At 43.3% G+C, this 22,627-nt stretch overlaps 2 protein-coding genes and 1 non-coding gene across 3 annotated transcripts; 2 read left to right on the forward strand and 1 right to left on the reverse strand.

Moving 5' to 3' along the window:
* Positions 1-1,629: 1,629 nt before the first annotated feature.
* LOC112884279 (heme-binding-like protein At3g10130, chloroplastic) lies at positions 1,630-4,256 on the forward strand. Its single transcript, XM_025949692.1, has 7 exons — positions 1,630-2,032; positions 2,143-2,213; positions 2,340-2,441; positions 2,548-2,652; positions 2,780-2,915; positions 3,651-3,760; positions 3,855-4,256. Exons 1-7 carry the CDS (start codon positions 1,765-1,767, stop codon positions 3,933-3,935), a joined length of 873 nt encoding a protein of 290 aa, XP_025805477.1. The 5' UTR covers positions 1,630-1,764; the 3' UTR covers positions 3,936-4,256.
* An 87-nt stretch (positions 4,257-4,343) lies between these two features.
* Positions 4,344-8,163, forward strand: LOC112884371 (alpha carbonic anhydrase 1, chloroplastic-like). Its single transcript, XM_025949782.1, has 7 exons — positions 4,344-5,385; positions 5,494-5,605; positions 6,374-6,582; positions 6,941-7,047; positions 7,138-7,240; positions 7,487-7,669; positions 7,741-8,163. The coding sequence occupies exons 2-7, from the start codon at positions 5,527-5,529 to the stop codon at positions 7,885-7,887; spliced, it is 828 nt and encodes a 275-aa protein (XP_025805567.1). The 5' UTR covers positions 4,344-5,385; positions 5,494-5,526; the 3' UTR covers positions 7,888-8,163.
* Positions 8,164-8,424: 261 nt separating this feature from the next.
* TRNAC-GCA lies at positions 8,425-8,496 on the reverse strand. The gene has a single exon. It is a non-coding gene; the product is annotated as a tRNA-Cys (tRNA).
* Positions 8,497-22,627: the final 14,131 nt, after the last annotated feature.

Here is a 22,627-nt window from a genome sequence, read left to right on the forward strand (position 1 = left end):
CAAGACTGATTGAAGAAAAATTAGAAAGCACATATTACCTGATTGAGCCACCAGAATTTGATATACCTTTTCTACTTGTCACTGTCAACAACCTTGTCAAACAAAAACAACAGACATCCTTCCTAGCTTTTTTTTCTATTGCCAAGAACTTTAATTTTCAATAAATAAGTTAATTTTGGATCCATCCTGTGACTTAAATCATCCTACATGCATGGGCAATACTATTCCATCTCCTAATATTCTGGAAAACTAAAAAATACATGTAAATATGCTGTGCATACATAGGACTAACCCTTGACAATGATGTTCAGCGTTGCTCACTTAGCCGATAGCCGTGAAGGCCCGTTGCGCCCCTCAGCCCGTGTCCTTGAGGGCCGCCACCGTGCCCCTAAGCCCACAGCTGCGAGGGCCGACGTCGCTGGGTTAGGTGCTCCACCACCGCCAAGTCCTGCTACGGGGGCCGCCGCCCGCCCGCGCGTCCCGCTGCGGGGCCCGCCACCCATGCGAGTCTTATCGCCGCCGCCCGCCCGCATGTGCTCTGCCGTCGCCTGCTCGGTTCGGCTCGGCGCGTCCTAGGGGCTCGCTGTCGATGGGGATGAGGGTGTGGGATGGGGGGCGGGGAACTTCTAGGGGTAGGATGCCACTTCTAGGGGGCATTTTGATCAAAAATCCTATTTCTCACGTACCACCGGGAACCTAACGAAATGGTCGAATGGATGTCATGGTAGAATCAAAGAAGGAATATAAAATAAAAATAGAGCTAAAGGAAAGAGTTTGAACTTTTCAGGGCCAAAGAAGGGACAGCCATTTCTTTCAGGGCCATATAAGAAATTTACTTGTACTAGTATTCCTTTTGCTGTTGCACATCCAAAATGATAGTGCTTTTACTAAGAAATGTTGGAGTTGGCTTAGCTTGAGCATTTCAACAGAAGTCAAAATCTAATAGGAATTTAAATCTTACTTACATGGTGCATCTATTGTGTTCACATGCAAATTATGCTTTTAAAAAAGTTAAAATATATATCTAGTATTGCGGATACGGGGGTGTTTTGCTTTAAATTATAAAGTCTCTTTCCCTTCTAATTGGAGATAAAAATAATACACTTTTCTCATGAATGCGATCAATAGAGAAATATTACTAGATTCATTTCAACATATTTAGTTATCATTATCTGAAAGCATCATAGTTTTATAAAAAAATATTGGTCAAAGCTTCAACTAATCAATCGTGACAATGTTTCAAATGATATGTATTTTGAAAAAGAACTTAAGCACTTTGCTATGCACAATGGTTTTGAAAAAAATATCTCTAATAAATAAGAAGTGACACGGTAGAGGTTGAAAGTCGAAGAATGGTCTAATAAAGTTGGCATAGTTAGAATCTTTTTTGTTGCAGTGTTCTTAGAATCTGATATTTTAAAAGTCAGATTTTATGGTGTTGTTAAAATTATACTTGTTTCAACGGTTTTCGCCCAAAAGAAAAATGCAACCGGCAAATTGTACTTGTTTCAAATTCATGTCCTGTGGGTTGACGCCACCCACGTCGGCGGGCGCGGGTGTCCTATCGCCGAGCGCTTGCCAAAAGGCAAGAGGCCAAAACCCACCTGGCCACCTCGCGCTCCCGCCCCAGAAAGGCCAGAACACCAGAAGCCCAGCGTAAAAATCTGCCGCAGCCCGCAGCAGAGGAAACACCGGGACGCAGCGCAACCGGCTACGAGCCCACCGGCACAGCTCGCGGACACCGCGCCGACAACGAGAAATCAAATGGCGCCGCTGTGCTCCGCTTCCCCGCGGCCGCTCGAAGCCCCAGGCCAGCCTCGCCGCGGCGCGCGCCCGCCGCGGACGGTCGCCGTGGCCGCGGGCGCCCGCGCCAGCGGCGCCGAGGCCCGCGCGTCGCTGGTGCTGGCCCTGGCCTCGCAGGCGCTCGCCGCGTCGCAGCGCCGCGCCGCCGACCTCGCCGCCGAGGCCGCCAAATACGCCTTCCCGTCCCGCCGCTTCGAGCCGCGCACCCTCGAGGAGGCCCTCATGTCTGGTCAGTGATTAATGCAAAATCAACAGCGCGACACCTTCTGCTCCCAAAATGGCCAAGTCGCTAGTGGTTTAGGGCTCGATTACTGAGTGAGATGCATGTGCCTTCTGCAGTTCCCGATCTCGAGACGGTCCCGTTCCGTGTCCTGAAGCGCGAGGCGGACTATGAGATTAGAGAAGTGGAGGTAATTGTTGTTATCAGTTTTCACCCAATGGTTAAAAATTGTGCATGAGTGGAAAAGGAACCCACTGTGATATGACAGTATCAGGTCCCCTGAGTAGCACTCTCTTTTGTTCTGAACTTTGATCAGTCATACTTCGTTGCTGAAACAACGATGCCTGGAAGATTTGGGTTTGATTTCAACGGATCATCTCAGTCATTCAACGTGCTGGCGTCTTATTTATTCGGTAAGGTATTTGCCACGTTTCCACCGTAGGTCAGAAGTTCCTTGTTCTATTGGTTAGTCTGAATTATAGGGGAAAATACACAAGGTTTTTTGTTGGGATGCTTGCTTGCAGAACGTAGCTTCTGAGCAAATGGAAATGACTACTCCTGTTATTACTCGGAAGGGTGAGCCCAGCAGTGAAACGATGGAAATGACAACCCCGGTGATAACAAAGAAGGTGTGCGCTGTATGCTTTTACATGTGCCTTTGTTTTTGAGTTGTATTTGTTTGGTGATTCAGGGTTATTTATTATTGGTTAGAAATTGATGAAGTTTACCTTTCCTTTAATTTTTTTCCACCTGCAGTCAGCTGGTGAAAATAAATGGAAGATGTCATTTGTGATGCCAGCGAAGTATGGTTCCAACTTGCCTCGCCCAAAAGATCCTTCTGTGACCATCAAAGAGGTGCCCAGCAAAATCGTAGCAGTTGCAGCATTTTCAGGTCCGTATTTAGTACTCCCTTTTCATATCCACAATCCATTTCATGATTGTAGATTTTACTTGTGCTCTGGTTGATTGAGAAGCTTTCTAATTTAAATTCAGAATTGAGCAGGTAATGTAAAGATGTTCTATGAACCTTTCCTTCTGCTGAATACTGAAGATCTTTTGCTGGAGAAATCATATTGTTAAATAATGAATCAGCCAAACATGTCTGTGGTGCCTTGCATTATCACTAACCATATGCTTTTATTCAATCAGGAAGTGATATAGAATGCTAGAACATAGAAGTTGTGATGTTCCCTCACATTCGAGAACACTAAAATGATCTGTATGATGGATTTCCTTTCATGGTAACACAAAAACAACCAGTTCTTTTTTTTAAAAAAAAGTTTTCAGATCAAAATGAGGTCTCCCTATTTACCATTGTTTTTACCTGAGACTCTGTAATGTGTTTTTGTTCAAAATATAATAAAAGCACACTCAACTCTACCATTTTACCTTCAAATTACTTCACTAGAGAAAGTCTTCACGGCCATAAGCACCTCGATTTGTTTTTTAATGTTCTGAAGCTAAAATATGGACACACTCTCCTAAATGAGTACATATCCCTTTTAACCTTTGTTGATTTTTAGGATATCATCACTTGCAAACTCGTAATTCGTAACTATACGGCAATGCAATCTTTATAAACCATGCTGCCACTGTCATGATCCATACTGCTTTTCTGTTGAAACAGGTTTGGTTACGGATGATGACATAAGCAAGAGAGAGTCCAAATTGCGCGAATCTCTTCAGAAAGATACTGAATTTAGAGTGAAAGACGGTTCGGTGGTGGAAGTTGCACAGGTATAGCTTCTAATATTGTTATGAGCCTTATTTTGACCCAAAGCTTATACGAGGAATGTTATCAGAGCCTGATTCCCAGTTTTATGAATTGCAGTATAATCCTCCTTTCACACTTCCATTCACAAGGCGTAATGAAATAGCATTGGAGGTTAAGAGGAATGATATATCCTCCTGATGTCCTAGATTAACAAACAAATTGTTAGAATTTGAGAGTATATGCAAATGTCCATTGTCCCTGATGTATATATATACCATGTCTATGTTCCCTATTTTGTATATATGTAGACATATTGTTTATCACATGCATATCATACAGAATTGTAAATTGAAAGGATCTTCTAAGTTTATTTTAACTCTGGTCTCTTAATTTATTAGTGGTATGGTAGCATCAGTGCAGAAGTGGCCTATCTTATGATCCTTGCCATAAGGCAAATTTTGAATTGTAAACAAAAGCCTTTTTCTGGACATCCGGCTAAAATATGGGCTTGTCCTTTTCTTTCTCCATGTGTCATGCCTTTGACATTATATTGACGTGGAGTAACTTTTTCACCAGATTTAATAAGGGTGTCCATGAAATTGCCCGTATCAGTATGCAGCTCTTCGATGTCTGTATGTTGCTTCTTTGATCCAAACTCTGGATCTTATATAGATCTGATCTTTGTGCAGCACTGGGTGCAAAGGGGATACATTCTAACTGTTGAATGATTTATAGGTTTCTTGTTTTTAAATCATCCTGTGATTAAGGAGAATGATAAATGCTTTCAAGTTTAACCTTGTTAGTTTTTTACACTGAATTTCTGCTTTCCTGTCAACAGGGAAAGATAACTCTGCTTTTAAGTTTTTACAAGGGCCTGATTTATACATTGCCTGACAGGGACTATATGTAGCTTATATTCTTTTTAGGCAATCTGTGTGTGGCCTATCTTTTTTTAGCGAATATTGCTCAGTACAGCTGCAAAGTTCATTGGAAATTGCTATCCAATTTGAAAATCTCATCTGATCCCAGGTCCCACCAGTCATCCTCACATAATGATGTTTTCCAATTTTATCTCTTTATGATGTCACTGAATTGTCTTCTCCTTTCAACTTCTTATTACATAGGTGTGTGGCATATCTATTGAGAACATTGCCCACTTTGCTATATCTATTAAGAACATTCATCAAATATCTCAGATTGGTTTTGTAGATGCATTTGTCAGCAGTTTTGCCTTCACCAGTCATTAGTACACTTAGGATGCTTTTCTCTCCGGAAATATCAGTCATGTGTATGATACTCTCGTAGTTTGAGTTGTGACCACTTCCTTTTTGTTTGTTTGTATGTGAGAGCATAATGTGGTGTAGCTGTCAACATTGTTGATATCAATTTCTAAGCAAGCAAAATATGCCTTCATTGTTTTCATCATTGCATAGTGGTATATTTATAGCTACTAAGATTGTCTTGTTTTTATGTCTGGTGGAAAGTTACCTTCTGATTAAGCTGACGTTAGACTAGCCTGAGAAATTTATGTAAATCATCTGAGATGCTACAAGATGTATCTTGCTATTTCAACTAAGCAAAGGGCGACAGCACTTTGTTGGTGCCAAAACATCAAGCCATTGAATTGGTCCACTTATTATATCAACAGGTAGGAGGAAGCTGGCATATACAACTCTATTAAGCTTCCTATATATTTGTGCGCTCTGCTTGTGGTTGGAGTGCTTGTTGTTTTATGGTTCTCTGCATCTATTGGTAGGATACCAGGAGTTAACAGAGGACAAAGGGATAGATGGCGACTGCCCAGAAAAGTGCTTTCTATGTTGCCTTGGTGTGCGCTTGCTTCCTTCTGAACCATGCATGTGACCATGGTACGTGCTCTATTTGTCCTGCATTCTCATAAACAGCATCATAACAAAAAAGTGTCATTTTGCAGATAGTCCATTATTTATCTGTGGTATAGTGCTTGATATATTGTGAATAATCCATGTGACAGCAGCACAAGTCTCATACCGCGTTGTTTTTTTTAAAGCTAGCTAGTCGTTCTAGTGTTCATCTGCCTTTATGGTAATCTTGGCGACCTTGTTGAGTGATCATGTGCAATGTTCAATGTTAAAGCTGCAACCGTCCTTGCTACTGTTTGTAGTTTCATCCCTTTTCATTTCATAGGGACATTTTCAGAGGAAATCATTAAGAACAATAATTTAACTAAAAGAACTCAAAAGAGGGGGAGAAAGAGCTTGGTGGCTCATTTTGAAATTGCTCCACTACATTCGTTTTTCTTTCAAAATCAAAGTTAGCTGATTTTGAGTGGAAGTCACTTCAGGCTCCGCTCATTAGGTTCAGTTTGATGTTGGGTGTCAAACAATACAGGAAACTACAATAAATAAAAATAACAAAATTCAAGGAAAGCTTGAGAAAAAGTTGAACTGGATCGTTATCTACCCCATAGTGATGATAGCCAATAAAAATGGTTGGTAAAAGTAAATTCACACAGATCAGAAAAATAGGAGAAAACTATAAAAATCAGAAGAGCATGTTTCTCACTTGTGCTCATAGAATTTGCATGAAAAGCCTAAGAACCTAACGAGTTGTTGCGGTTGATATCTGATGAGAGACTATTTTTTGACTTGAAGCAGATAGTTTGAGATTTGGTTACAGTGGGAGTACTGGTCCAAACTATTGGGGGAGCTTAAGCCCTAATTTCACACTTTGCTCAAAAGGAATCAACCAATCTCCGATTGACATTGTGAAACACGAAGCCGTCTACAACCCACAGCTGGAGCCGCTTGAAAGGGATTATACTGCTACAAATGCAACTATTGTTGACAATGTCTTCAACATTGCGGTTTGTTCTGAACCAAATTGTTATTTTTAATTGTGTCAACAAACTAAAATACATACACACAACCATTGGTGAATCCTTACTATGGAAACATATTATTTTAGTTTTGTGGTTGATATCGATATCCCTTTGTGCTATTCCTTCTGCATGTTATTGTGTTTTCTTCTCAGTAGCGCATAAGGATTTGATCTCCACTGAGGAACTGTAGTCTTTTACATACGTTAGGAAAAACTATATCTTCAAAACCAATAGACAAGAAATTGCGATAGGATTTGTTCACCTTTGTACATGTCATTTGTCAATTCTATATTGTGGATTTTTCAATTTGAATCATTTGATGCACGTAAGTTGAATGATGCAGCTGCGTTACAATGACACTGCTGAGACCGTGAAGGTGGGTGGGATAAAGTATAAGCTGAAGCAATTGCATTGGCATTCACCCTCAGAGCACACCATCAATGGCGAAAGGTTGCATTTACACCCTGATGGAGTTGTACATTGTGGATTATCTGCTGTCCTAAGTGTATGCACCCATGCCTTACTCTGAGTCCATGATAGGTTTGCAATGGAGCTCCACATGGTTCACTTCACTGAAGACGGCAACATTACTGTTATTGCAATCCTTTATCGATATGGCAAACCAGACCCTTTCCTTTTCCAGGTAAATCTTTGTGATAGGAACATGGACTGGCTATATCATTTATCATCTTGCAGGATATCAAATAGTGAGAGTATAAACTGTAGTAAAGGGGAGACTAATCTGAGCATTTACCTGAGTAGGAGCAATATATTATTTCCATCATGTGGTGGACTAGCTTGTAAATGATTTACCATTTGCATCTGAACTGGATGAGCTTTTGGTGTAGTTGCATGATTGGTGTTAGATGATATATTTTGTGTGACTCAGATAAAGGAGCAGCTGGCTGAATTACATGCGGAGGGCTGCAAGGCTGAGAAAGGCGATCCTTTCCCTGTTGGAGTGGTGGACATGACAGAACTGAAGCAGGGTGGAGATAGATACTACAGATATGTTGGATCCCTCTCTGCACCTCCATGCATCGAGAATGTGATCTGGAACGTCCTTGCTGAGGTAACCCATGTCCTGTAGACCTGTGAAGAGAATTTATGCTCTGAAAATTACGGATGCCTTCACACTTACAGGTAAGAGAAATGAGCAAGGAACAAGCTGCTGATCTGATGGCCCCTTTGGAGGGGAGTTACAGGCACAACTCCAGACCCTTACAGCCACTGAATGGTCGCATGGTTCAGCTCTATGACAAGTCTCTGAAAATCCGAAAAGTGATGTAGCCTCTGCAGCCGGATCTACTAATGATAATGCATTGGTTCGTTGCAAACCCTGAACACCAAATAACGTGTAAATCAACATGATTGGCTGGAAGCCTGTAACCTGTAACCGCCATTGTCATCATTTAATCCTCTGTTCCGCCATTAGTTCTATTTTCAGCAGTCAGTCTTGGCACTTGTTAGTGCGAAGTTCATTGATTTGATGCCTATTCAAAAGTGCTCTGTTACATTAAACCAAAGTACTTTTTCTTGGGCTGTTTGGCCGGGGTTTGTGGTCCACTTTTCTCCTTTTGACTCTGTATTTTAACTCACTCTGTCCCTATTAATTGAAAAGTAGAGCTCCTGCCCGGTGCCCAGTCCATTCCAAAAAAAATTAAACCAAATTACCAGTTTAATTTGATTTTGTTGTGGAGCATTATGGCCGAGAGCAGTAAATGCAAAGAGAAGATAATTAAACCATGGCCCATTGGAGAAATAAAGTTCAAAAAGTTGAAGAAAGTGGATAGCTCGGCTCAACAAAAGCAAAAAACCAACAACTAAAGGGCCCATCCGGGTTCGAACCGGAGACCTATCGATCTGCAGTCGATTGCTCTACCACTGAGCTATGGACCCTTGCGTGTTAGGTTATATTCCCAATTCAATTCCCCATCTTCTACCGGAATGGTCTATGCCTAAATTTACATCGAGTTCTATCCAAATTTTATTTAAAAAAAATTTATTGAACGGTCAAACAAGTGAATCCCATTAAAAATTCACCCATTTCAGTGGCAACCAAAATATTTCGCGTTTTGAATCCGAGAACCCTGAGATAGATAGATAGATAGATAGACCTTGACGGACGGATCAGAAACCTCCATCACTAAATAACTAAGCATGTAATATTGGCCAAAGCCCACATGTTATTATGCACACTAGTTCGTGGGAATCCTCGATTGGATATGTCGTGCCTCACATGCATTAATCAGTGCTAAAATAAAATAATTAAATTAATGGATGATGCATATCTATCCATGGAGGCTGCCTGCACGTACTATATAAATCGATGTGATTCTGATGTATCGGCGCGCAACTAACTCACCCTGCACATACACTAGCTATACGTACTCACAACGTATATAGTAATCCTACTAGGTAGCTAGTAGGTCGAGCTGGTGGCATGGCCGCTGCAAGGACGACCTCCTCGGCGCTCCTCCTCTTCGCGGCGGCCGTCGTCGTCCTCGCCGCCCAGCGCCGACCTGGTGTCCCAGGCGTGCACGAACGCGGCGCGGCACTTCTGCCGCCTGCAGCTGAGCAAGGACTCTTGCGTGTCGGCGCTCCGGTCGGACGAGCGGAGCGCCGCGGCCAGGGACCTGCGCGACCTGGCGCTGGTGGCCGTTGACCTCGTCAGGGCCTCCGATCCGGCGGCGGCCGCGGACGCCGCGATCTTGGCCGCGGCGGCGCGGACACGGAGCGCAGCCTCCAGTACTGCCGGGTGGACTACGACGACATGGCGCGCACGGTGCCCGACTGCCGCCGCCTGGTGTCGCGGTACGATGCCGCCGAGGTGGAGGCCGACGGCGGCTGGCCGTCGGCACAGTACTACTTCGGCTGCGTGGACAGGCTGCGGGACGCGGCCGTCGGATGCTGGGACCAGGTCAGGAACTGGGCCGAGCTCAAGAAGGCGGTCGGGAAGGAGGTCCGCGACGTCGTCCAACGAGCCAACGTCGCCAAGCTCATACAGGAGCAAATGCTGGGAATGGAGAACCCCTTCGAATCACTGCATGATTAATTAATTTTAATCATGATTATAATATGAAGTTGGCAGCAATAAATAACACAAGCTTACTGCTACTATTAGCTAAGTATAGCTTAGCTTGTACTGGTAAGGAAGAAATCTCTGTCGTCAATGCAATGCAATCAGATCGATTTGCTGTGTGCATCAGTCTTGATCATCTTGACTGACTGGCTAGGGAGCTCATCAGATGCATGTGGCCCTCGTACTTATTTTTAGGGTAGTTTCAGTTCATACTTTTATAGCACAGTTATCAAAACTGAGAACTGCGTAACTGTAGGGACAAAACTCCTCTCTCATCCCATAAAACTCTCTTCTTCTCTCTTCTCATCATATTAGCAAAATTGATGATGTAGTATAGAATTTAATGCCATTAAACTCTCCATAAAACCCACATTAATACTGGCCTTAATACGTATGTACGTTATTACTGATATCAAACAATTAAAGGTAAGGCCATACTAACGGGAACGAACCTGTGCATGTCTGCAAAGTGACATTAATGTAAGAAAAGAGATGGGACATATCCAGCTTTGCTAGGTATTGCCTCCATTCTAAATTACAATTTATTTTGATTTCTCTAGATAAATATATTTTACTATATACATGTACATTATATCTATATACATAATAAAAACTATATATAAAAGAATCAAAATAAATTATAATTCAAGACGGAGAGAGTAAGAATAAGGTGATGATATATAGACATATTAATAAGTGGGGCAAATCCTCCGCTTGGATATCCATCAATTGTGAGTCGATATATATATATATATATAAACTCTATATGCACAACTAAATTTATTTTTGAACCTAATAAGCTCTAACCTTGACACACCGAGCCCGAGATCTATGTATCTTCAGGATAATAAAACACTATTATCCTAATAAACATGCTTCTACAATTAAATTTAAAATACAGTAATAAGCTCTTGGATAGGAAATGAGTATTCATACATTAATTAATTAATTAATTAATTAATATGTGGTGCAAATCCTTTGCTTGAATATCGGCTTGAATATCGATCGTAAGTCGATGCATATGCATGCTTCTACAATTAAAATTTAAATGTAAGCTATAGTTTTGGATATCCAGCCCAAGTTGTATCTTTAGGATGATACTATTATGGGTGCGTTGGTTTAGCTGTGAGCTGTGAAAAAGCTGCTGTGAACTGTTTGCTGTATAAAAGCTGCTGTGGGCTGATAGCTGTGAAAAAGCTAAAAGTCGTTTGGTTCACCCTGCTTTGAGAAAGCTGTTGTAATACCTTGAAACCCTGATATACTATATTTATACTCAAAATAATCGCAGTACATAGATTGTTCGTTTTGCATGACTTCTCAGTGACTAATTTGAAGTTCAAAAAAAATAACTAAAACATGAGACATACCTCTATGCTACTTATTGACTAACCAAGCCATCAGCTATCTTCTTACGGATGGTGTTCATGGTAACCTCGTTATGTCCCTCTACCTCATCACCTTGTTGTGCTGCTGCTGCTGCTGTTGCAGGATGTGCTGCTCGAGGCATGTACTCCTCATTTGCATCACATCTATCAAACTTTTTATCGCTCAAATGGCTATCACGAATGAGATTGTGCAATGCAATATAAGCTATGATGATTTTTGCTTGTTTTCGAGTTGAGAAACGTGGCATAGCTTTTAATATACGCTATTTTTGCTTTAGAACCCCAAATGATCGCTCAATTACATTACGAAGGGACGAGTGCAAGTAGTTGAATATCTCGTACTTTCCTTGCGGTGGACGACCACGACGATGACGAAATTCCGGTAGATGGTATGTGCTCCCCTTGAAAGAAGCAAGATATCCAATTTTGTTGGGATAGTCAGAGTTCACAAGATAATACTTATCTGTAAAAAAATATAATTAGTATTAACATAGAAAGTGATATCTATAGAAGAAAATTTTCTCATATCTGTACCTTTTGGTGGGACAGGAAAGGAATCAAAATTTGACAATGTATGATTAAGGATTCTTGTATCATGTGCTGAACCCGGCCATCCGGCAACCGCAAATGTGAATCTCATATCAAAGTCACATATTGCAAGTATGTTCTGTGATGTATATCTATGTCGACATGTGTGGTTAACCACCTCATCATTGAGAACTATGACCTGGACATGAGAACCATCTATAGCACCTTTGAAATGAGGCCAAAAACGTTCTTCTCTAACCTTTTTATGTTCAGTGCTAAATGTTGGATCCTTAGGTTTGACGTTTTCTTTCCCCAACTTACACAAACATTTGAGAACCTCATTGAACTTCATATGAACGGTCCATGTTAATCGTACAAACCTGTTCTCAGCTTGTGAAAATGATTGGGGACCTCCAACAATCCATAGAAACATTGCCAATGACTCTATTGATGTAACATTATGAGTGGATTTCAGATCATATGAAGAGACCAATAAATCATGAAGTGCCATAAAAACATCAGGGCTCATCCGAAACATCTTATAAAAATATCTTGGACGATTGAAGTACCTCATAACCCATTGATATCAAGTTTCTGGAGCATCTTTATCTCTGTATTCACCTTTGTGCAAATATCGCTCATGGTACAGACTGCCCAAATTTCCAAGAACTGCAGTATGATGTGATAGTTCAGATAATTGAGATAGAAATAGTACAGACTGCTGCTCTTTTTTTGCTAAGTCTTCCATGCTTGCATCCATCTAAACAGAAAGTGAAAAATACATAAGAGACATATATATTATTACACATGATACTAATGGTTCAAAGAAAACAGTGATTTCAAGCAAATAGTGGTACAGAACCTGATGGTTCAAATCAACTAATGGTTCAAAGCAAAGAATAGCTCACAACATAATTATTAGAAGAAAATAATAGTTCAGATGCCTTCATGCAGCCTTCTTCATCTCCTTCTTGTGCTCTCTCTCAATAAAATCATATCGGCCTTCATTCGTTTCAAGTAAGAAAAGGATCTGCCTAAATTCTGGCTTCATGATCAACAAGGCAGCTGTGTGCATCATAGAAGTTTTTTTCTTGCACACCACACTGCTTGACCAACTTCATAGCATCTGCAATAGTAGGGATAGGGCTTGATGGAGAAGGAGCTGATGATGCTTCAACATTTGAGCCGATCTTGTCAACTACACCATCAATTTTTAGGCACGTGTTCTTATACATTCTAAAAAATGGACTTTTCTCCTCCTTGTCTTCAGCTGCTCCGCATGTTTATTTGCGCTTCTTTTCGGCTGCTTTTGATTTCTTCAAAGCAGACAGCTTGATTGCAGAACTATCATCATTTTTTTATGCAACCTCTAACACAGCGTCACTTGAGGAATCACCTGAGGAAATATCTCCCGGACAGAACGCAATAGCTCCAATGATATGCATCTTATCAAACAAGAAATGCAAATCATCAAGGTATTTTGGACCACGTTTCTGAAATCTCACATGATTGCACTTCACACCTCTCTCACTGTTGTTGCATCTCTAAAAAAAATGTAAAGTTCAGTCAAACATATTATGAGTGCATTTTGTATTATACTGAAATAACATCTTATCTTATCTCAAGGTGTTCATTCCACCATATGTCCGAGCAATCAACCGTTTGATTTGCCTCATTCCATCCAAGCCTAGTGGCAGCATTCTTCAATTTCATGAACCGTGTGTAATCTTTTTTCAAATTATCCAATTTATTCTTCAATTGTGTCTTTACTAATTTCACTCCACACCTTGCTAAAAACTTTTCCTCCATATTCTTCCAACCATTTATAGTGAAACAACCTCCAGGCCTATTCCCAGCTAAAATCTCCTCCTTACAAATATCAATCAAGTGCTTCACATTTGCATTGTCCCAAACTGCCTTCTCAGCCATACTTTAGTAAAGATAAACAATAGTTGCATTAGAAGGTACAAATATTATTTTTCTAGCTTCATCAGCGCACTATATAACTTTACCAAAAAATATTTCCTCTATCCAAACTTATATGTATAATTACATGGTTATCATTTTATAGTCTATGTAATCTAATAAGAATTTGTGATCACATGTAAACAAGCAAAGGAATCAATTATCTAACCTTGACAAATATACAAAACTCTAAATGGTAAATAAGTAGCTAGTGCTTGCTGTTTTGGATCAGCTTTATATGGAACCAATCTTTATTTCATTCCTGTGTTTATATTCCAATTTGTTTTGTCTATAGCATCTACCGTCCTTGTTGTTTATTGTGGTTGAAAGAGGCTGGGTTGGTGTCAAAGCCTAGGCATGAACCAGTCATGTTCATGCCTTAGTGTGCCAATGACAACTACAAGACCACCCTATTCAGACAAACCATCATTATGATGGCCACTCTATTCGAACACCAATTTTCTCAATCTTGTTAGGAAAGCAAACATTTCCCATTCCATAACTCCAACTGATGGCCATTCATAATCCCTTCCTATCTGTATTAGTAAACTCAGAGGAACGGCTCAACTTTTTACTGATTTGGCGATTCATAAGCACAAATCATATCACCTTTGGCCATCTCCAAAACCATAATGTTCTTAGCATCTGCACGACCTCTGAGTAGTATCTGGTTTACTGTGGGAAGGTACCTTGCCGCTTGCCGGTGTGGAACAGGGAAGCCGGTGAGGAGGGGCGGCGCCGGGGACGGGCCGCGCCGGGGGGGGGGGGGGGGGGGGGCCGTGCCGGGGACGAGCGGCGCGGAGGACAGGCGGCGCCGGGGTAGGGCGGCGTGGGGGGACGGGCGGCGCCGGGGCGGGGCCGCTCCGGGGGGGCGGGGGGGGGGCACCGCCGGGGGGAGGGGCGGAGCCGGGGGCGGGGCCGCGCCAGGGGGGCACCGCCGGGGGGAAGGGCGGCGCCGGGGGGGGCACCACCGGGTGGAGGGGCGGCACCGGGGGAGTGGCGGCGCCGGGGGGAGCTTCTGGTCATGCGTGAGGTGGAGAAGGGGAAAAGAACGAAGGGGAGAAGAAAAGAAACGAATCGGTACTTCATAAGGAGTGGCAGTGGGTAATTTTTGCAACTTCTGATTGCCCTAATGCAGCAAAAGCAGGTGCCCGGCTGCTGTGCGATTTGTAGCGGTGGAAGCAGCCTGCGGTGGAAAAAGCAGGTACAGTTTCGACCTTTTTGGTGTGGATTCAAAACTCGTTGTGCTTGCTTTCTTAGCTCGTTACCCTTTTATTTCTTATCTTATCTCCGCTTTTGGTCCCAAATCTTTGGTGTTGCTTTTTCCGTATTCTATGGTTACGATTCTACCAGATATGTCTTTTTGATTCCGTCGAGCTTTTGAATCCACAAGTACCTGCGGAGGACCAGAAAACCAGAGATTCTATGTACTTGGTATTTAGAGAGGCATCCCTCATCCGGAGGGATGGAGAGAGGCCTACACTATCGTTCCCGAGAGAGGCATCCCAGTACAATGGGATGGTTGGTATTAATCGGAATTCTTTCCTTTGGTCGGATACTTGGGTCATCTATTTTAGTGGTTCAGAAGCAGCCTACGGAAGCAGAACCAAACACAGCCTATATATCCTATGCATGCATCATTGCTTCCAAAATTAAAGTTTAATCCTAAGATCAAGTCTTGGATACCGAGCCAAAGTTGTTGTCGGTGTTTTACCGGCTGCCCATTGAGGGGTATACCCAAGGTGGTAAGTTTAGGTGAGGAGACGCCAAGATCAGGAACTCGACAGTGCAAGGAACACAAGATTTAGACAGGTTCGGGCCGCGAGGTGCGTAATACCCTACGTCCTGTATGGTAGTTTGTATTCCCTTGGGTGTAGATTGATCTAGAGATCTTGTTTGGAAAGGGGTCCCTGCCCTCCCTTATATATCTGGGAGGTCAGGGTTACAAAGATACTAACAGACACCAGCTAAGAAATCGTACCAGAACATATCTCGGGTAGATTTCTTCTGTATCGGTTAGCTCTATCTCCTACTTAAACGAGATAAATAAGAGATAAACGAGATAAATAAATAAGAGATAAACGAGATAAATAAGAGATAAGACGAACTTAATCTCTTAAACCTCTTTAAACTATATTATGTACACAGCCCCGTGGCCCTAGGTCTGACAAGCCCCCGAGCTCTTCGTAGCTGAGTACTGCAGGCTTATCGAGTACTTTCGAAGTAGTCTTCGGCTTCTTTTGAAGCTCCGTCTTGAAGTCCTTCTTCGAGTACTTACTTGGCTGCATCGAAGCTATGAGGTGCTTATGCCCCGAATTATATTTCTGTTATGGTGTGCGATTGAAAAATCGCACTCCATATGGAGTAGCCCTCGAGCCTTAGATTGAATCCAAGAATCAGGCTGAGGGTCACATTAGTCTGTAATCCTCCTTACTTTTCAAATTTGAAAAATAAGTAGTCGATGACACGTATCCCGCAGCCCCCGAGCCTTGAATCCAAATCTCTCAAATTTGGAAAAAAGGATCCAAGAATCGTGGCATTGGTGTTACTCTGAAATCCCGAGAAAAACTCTTCATCTTCTGCATAGTGAAATTAAGCCTCCCGCTGGTTTATTTAACCGCGCGGTGACTTAAGGTTTCTTCTGCACTCTCAGTCTTCATATGAGTCGTCTTCGAGTAGTTTTGCGGCGTCCAGCCCCCGAGCTTACGAGCCAGGAGAGCCAAAGGAGCCATGTCGAGTAGTGCGCATCGCCCAGCCCCCAAGCCTGGGAACTAGCAGAACTGTGATGGCACGCCATGCTGCCTGGAGGGTTGTTGCCGAAGCTTGATCTGAAAAAAGATAATGCATACATTATGTAGCATAATGCGAAGATACCGAGTAGTACTCAGTAATAATATGAAGGAACCAAAATTTATTCGGTGTAAAAATTTCGCGTTTCGCTCTTGCTAGGCCATGTAATCTCCCCGGGCAGTTAGCCTGTTACGTTTAAGCACCTGATCTCTGATGGCCGTAGACCATAGCATAAGGAGCTTAGCCGCATGCACACGTAGGAGCATAGGCTTACAAAAGAGTCGAGGTTTCACGGATTAAGGTGTTTGCTACCCGAGTACTTTAGCAACCGTTAATAGAAGATAAAGAAGTCGTCATGCGACAAAGAGGATGCGCGATGCGCATAAAGTAGTCGGCGATGTGTAGCTCTAGAGGGTTTCGTACCCATCGAGAGACATACACGCATAAGTAGTCGGCGAGAGCGTGTGTGGCAACACGCAAAGATCTATACTTCCATAGGGTGTAGTCCCATGAAGCCTCTAGCACTCAGAACACAACCTTGTGGCGTAGCCTCCGTAGTCAGTGTCCTAAGACCGTGGCAAAGCCGCCAGCACTCGGTGCATTAAGTCTGTGGCAGAGCCTCCAGTACTTGGTGCACCAAAGCTGTGGCTGTCAGTCTAGCATCCCAAGAGTAGTCGATCAGGGCATAGCCTCCGATGGTTTCATGCCCGTCGAGAGGCGCACCCGAAAAGGTAGCTGATCCTGTGAAGAATAAGTCGGAAAAGGTATAAATCACTTAGCTTGATTCGTGGACGAATATCGAACCCGTGGAGCTCGTTGATGGAGCTGCGACGGTTTGTTGATGAAGCTCGACTAGTCGGAGTCGATTCCGACTAGTTTTCGAGTCGAGACGAGTAGTTGAAGTAGTCATCGGCAGGCTGTCGATCGTCCTCGCGAAGTCGAAGTAGTTGAACTCGTCGTAGCTACGCGCGGATATTGCGGCACAAGCCGAAGTTGAACCGGGTCGTCGAGGTCGACGGCCGTGGTGCATCGACGTTGCAGCGCGAGGTGAAGTCGAGCCGAGTAGTCGAGGTTGGCGATAGTGCGTCTGATGAGGCAAACCAGTTGGCACTCGCTCCTAACCAGCTCCAGTTGCGGCGGAATTCCTTCGCAGAGTCACGACGCAGCGTTGGGTCAGTTTGCTATGCAACTTCCTCGCTGCAACCAACAGCCTCGTGCCATCCTTGTCTGTGTGAGCTCCCTAGCAAGCTCCGCACGGATGAGAATACCATGCAAAGATCACATTAGCAAAGATAGATCAGTATAATAATCCTTGCTAGTAACAGCCACGGATTGTATCCAATATAGGAAAAATAGAAAAGGAATCTTCCCTGTTCAATCCGTGTAGTATGTGCCCGGTGACCCATCTGTCATCTGCTGTTGCTGAGTCACCAGTTGTGCCTCCTAGCGCTCTGCGACGGTTTGTTGATGAAGCTCGACTAGTCGGAGTTGATTCCGACTGGTGAACTGGAAAGATGCCATCGAGCTCGCCGGTGGATCTTCGACACGCTCCCCTACCTGGTGCGCTAGCTGTCGGTGTTTTACCGGCTGCCCACCGAGGGGTATACCCAAGGTGGTAAGTTTAGGTGAGGAGACGCCGAGATCAGGAACTCGAAGGTGCAAGGAACACAAGATTTAGACAGGTTCGGGCCGCGAGGTGCGTAATACCCTACGTCCTGTATGATGGTTTGTATTCCCTTAGGTGTAGATTGATCTAGAGATCTTATTTTGAGAGGGGTCTCTGCCCTCCCTTATATATCCAGGAGGCCAGGGTTACAAAGATACTAACCGACACCAGCTAAGTAATCGTACCAGAACATGTCTCGGGTAGATTCCTTCTGTATCGGTTAGCTCTATCTCCTACTTAAACGGGATAAATAAGAGATAAATGAGATAAATAAGAGATAAGATGAACTTAATCTCTTAAACCTCTTTAAACTATATTATGTACACAGCCCCGTGGCCCCGGGTCTGACAGTTGTATCTTTCTATCATTCCATGCAAGCCATTAATAATAGTAAATAATAATAAGGTAATGATTTTATTACAGCCGGCCATAATTTTATCAATAACTACACACCTTTTTTATCTCCCACAGCGGCATATGCAAGCAATTTCAAAATTTTAAAAGTTGTAGTTCTTGAACCGACCATCAAATTCAAATTCTGATAGCATAACTGTATTTCTTTTGAAAAGACCTTCAAAACAAGGAGTCGCTTGTGTATATTTCAAAAATATTATTCAAAGAAATGTAAACTGCTTACGTAGACTAGAAAAATACCAATATAAATTAGTAAAAATGCTCAATTGATTTGCCAAAGTTGCCTATGATGATACAATAAACATCCACCTACCCTAACACAATTGTTTGCCATCATCATCTAATCACACCTTCCAATCTATCTTCTAAATATTAATATCAATATCCACTTAACTAAACTTAGACGAATCAAGCGACATCTTGTAAAACCATAAGCAACTTTTACAAAATTCATAAGTAAATTAGAATACAGTAAAAAGTATTTTTTTACACAAAAAATTTATCATTGAAACATAGTTATGTGCGATCTTATTTTGAAGCTCTTGTCAGATCCGGGGCCACAATACTGCGCACATGGCATAAAATATTCAACGATAAGGGATGGAGCATATCTCGTACCTTATATTAAGTAGAACTAGTCGGTACGTAAGGAAACTACCCGGTTAGTACTTGGGTAGGACTCCTAAGCTAAGTATCGGTCTAGAATTCCATATAATCCTATCCCCCTAGAGTATATAAAGGCGGGCAGGGACCCCTTCCAAACCAATCTACATATAAGGCAATATAAACCACTATACAGGACGTAGGGTATTACGCACATCGCGGCCCGAACCTATCTAAACCTTGTGTTGCTTGTACCTTCGAGTTCCTGATCTTGACGACACCCTACCTATAACCTACCACCATGGGGTATCCCTCGGTGGACTTTGCGGTAAAACACCGATAGCTGGCGAGCCAGGTAGGGGTGTTCATCGAAGATCCCCTGGAGAACTTGATGGCATCATTCAACTTCACCACCGTTGTGCTTGAGTAGGGTGTGACTTTCATCTTCAGCTCCTGGGTCTGCGTCGCCAACAGCGCAGGCGACTTCCGTCGACACCTCATCGACACCCGGAAGCCGAAGGCATCTGCACCAACACCCTATCGCGACATCAACGACCTCATCGAAGATCTCGACAAGATTCAACTCTCTGATTTGATTAAATCCACGAGCTCTGCCGACAACCTCAACTCGACTCTAGCCCGCGTTGCAGCGACGATCCTGGCTACGTGGCTCCACTGCAGCTCGTGCCGTGACATCGCCGCGCCGCTTCCGCCGACCTCGACTACTTGTCTCGACTAGAAACTAGTCGGGTTACACTTCACACCGTCGACAACTAGTCGGAATCAACTCTGACTAGATGAATGATCTTGGTGATGCCTAGAGGGGGTGGTGGTGAATAGGCGTATCTGAAAAATTCTTCGCAGCAATTAAATCTGTTGGAACTTCTGACACTGTGTAGGAAGTTCCGATGGGTCGGAACTTCCGACACTGGATCGGAACTTCCGACAAAAAGAAAGTTCTTATACGAAATACAAAATTAAACTTGAAACAACGAAACCTGGCTGAATCAAAAGTTACGCAATGATATTAGGAGACTTCTGCAGGTGACCTTTGCAAGCACAACAACTCGAGTACATAGATTGACACAAAATAGACTCTAGGTCAACAAGAACTAAATAAATGTAATAAGCACAAGACACAAGAGATTTGTTCCTGAAGTTTCTCCCACTAAGAAAGCTACGTCTCCGTTGAGTAGCTCACAAAGAGCTAGGTCTTCCACTAACCCTTTACCTCACTCAATCAACCACAAAGTATCATTGAGTCACTTACTATGAAATCCACAAAGGATGGGTAATACAAACTTCTCGGGGCGCGCACACACGAGAGGACGCTCGACCGGGCGACACCAAACCATCTAGAAGCAAGCTTCAAAAGTAACAAACGTGAATCGATGGATAAAGATGCTCCAAATGCTCTTGAGATGAACGTGGCTGCCTTCTTACTCAAAAGCTCAAGCCTCACACCTGACTCTAGCTCTCACCCAAGCCCTAGCTCAAATCAACCAAAGGATTAGTTTGGGAAGATTGGGGAGGAGTAGTGAATGCTCTTGGAGGTGTTTGTCTCAGGTTAGGTCAGCAGCAAATGAAGGAGGGGCTGAGAGGGTATAAATACCCGAGCCCCAAAAATAAGCCGTTAGTGTGCAGAATAAGTGATTGTCGGAACTTCCAACATAGGGTCGGTACTTCCGACCCCATTAAAAATAGCTGGCCGAGAACCTCCTGTCGGAACTATTAACCAACTTCCGATAGGGGTCGGAAGTTCCGACCCATGGTCGGAACTTCCAACATACACTGAGTCAGTAAGAAAACTATGGATTTTGTGTCTCTCTTAGGTAGTTAGCATCTCAATTAAGCACTTTGACATCTTCAATCTATCCATTCGCATCCCTCTTAATAGTACAGTGTTTCCTATACTCAAATTCAAAATAGAAAATAAATAAAGATTTTCTTTTGAGCTCCATCACCGTCTCTCAAGTAAATTAGCCTCTTTTCATGCATATAACTTATCTCATTGAATTTTAATCTGTTCATAGCTCGATAAACACATTAGCATCTTAGTCATGCATGTCATCAACACCAAAATCCAGTTAGGGGACCAAATGCACTTTCGATTGATGACAACACAATTAAGGCTCACAAATAATATATCGAATCATTTTGAATCCAATCATATAGTTGAGCTCCCCCTTAATATATGCATTTTTCAAGATGAAATAAAAAACAGCCTCAAATGCCATTTGCTTATATTAAAGGAGCTCCCCCTATGTCATTGCATTCATAGGGTGCAAAGTGTGATAAATATCAACGTGATGCATATGACAAGATATCACAACAACAAAGTGGAAATAAACAACCATCAAGTCATGATCATCACATAAGCAATGAGTTCTAAGATCACACTAGCATAGCAAGTCATGAATAAGTCTTACAAATTAAAATTTTCAATTAGCACACCACACATAACACATACAAGTTTCTCACATGTCCACAAGCACAAGATTTCAAGGTTCAAAACTACTAATGCTAAATAGATAGATAAAGCCCAACATCCACATATGGCCTATAGTGAGCTTACTCCCCCATTGGCATCAAGCGCAAAAAAAGAGAGACCCTGCCATAGCCATCACTCATCATCCTCATCATCTTCTTCTTTATCCGTGGGTGTGTCGACTGCGGGCACATCGTCTTCTTCCTCTTCATTCGTCTCCTCACGGCCGCCCAAATCCTCCTCAATGTCATCCTCCAATGTCATCCTCGGCCCAGAAAGCCTCCCGCCCCGCCCCGCCCCGCCCCGCCCCGCCCGCTGCCCCGCGGCCCCCGCCCTGGCGCCTCCCTGCCCCGCCCGCCTCCGCCCCATGTAGAGTAGGATGACGAGGCGAATCCATTTTTGTGGTTAGCTCATATAGAGGAGGTCGGGAGGTAGATTCTCACCGTGGAGGTCAAGGTGGCGGTCTGGTGGTCTAGAATTCATTGGCGGGAGCTCCTTCGGCGCTTGGCTGGCATGGCTGGTGGGTTAGGGAGGTTGGGGAGCTCACAGGCTAGCTGCTGGTGCAAGCAATCGGAGGATGGTGGCTTTGGTAGGGTGAATTTGGGAAGGGGATGGAGCTCAGCCATGGGGCTGCCATGGCGGCCGGCGGCACTCTTGCGCGAGCGCGGGCGCCGCGGTGACAAGAGGCCGCGCGGGAGGTGAAAGAAGCGCGAGAAGAGAAGCGCGGGAGGAGAAAGAGGCATGCGCAGAGCGGATGGCGAGGCGCGTGCGCTTGGCAAAGATAGCCAGCGGAGGTCTGGGGATGCCGAGCGCAGTACCTTGGTGAGGATGAAAGCGAGTCCATTGGATGGCCTTTTCACCAGGTTTTTTATTTTTTTACCTAACCAAGTCCATTTAGCTAATTTGTTGGAGTTGCTCTTATATGGTCATGTAATACGTAACCCGTGTATGTATGATCACTGTGTGGATCGGATAATATGAATGAACATATTATATGTGGTATTGTGGTGCATGGTATATGTGCCAAATTAAGGTGAACTTTGAAGAATAGCTGTCCCGCTCCGCCTGCATGCATGCTCACTTTATGGAAACAAAAACAAACGATCCGC

The sequence above is a fragment of the Panicum hallii genome, chromosome 1 (assembly GCF_002211085.1).
Source record: "Panicum hallii strain FIL2 chromosome 1, PHallii_v3.1, whole genome shotgun sequence".
NCBI lineage: Eukaryota > Viridiplantae > Streptophyta > Magnoliopsida > Poales > Poaceae > Panicum > Panicum hallii.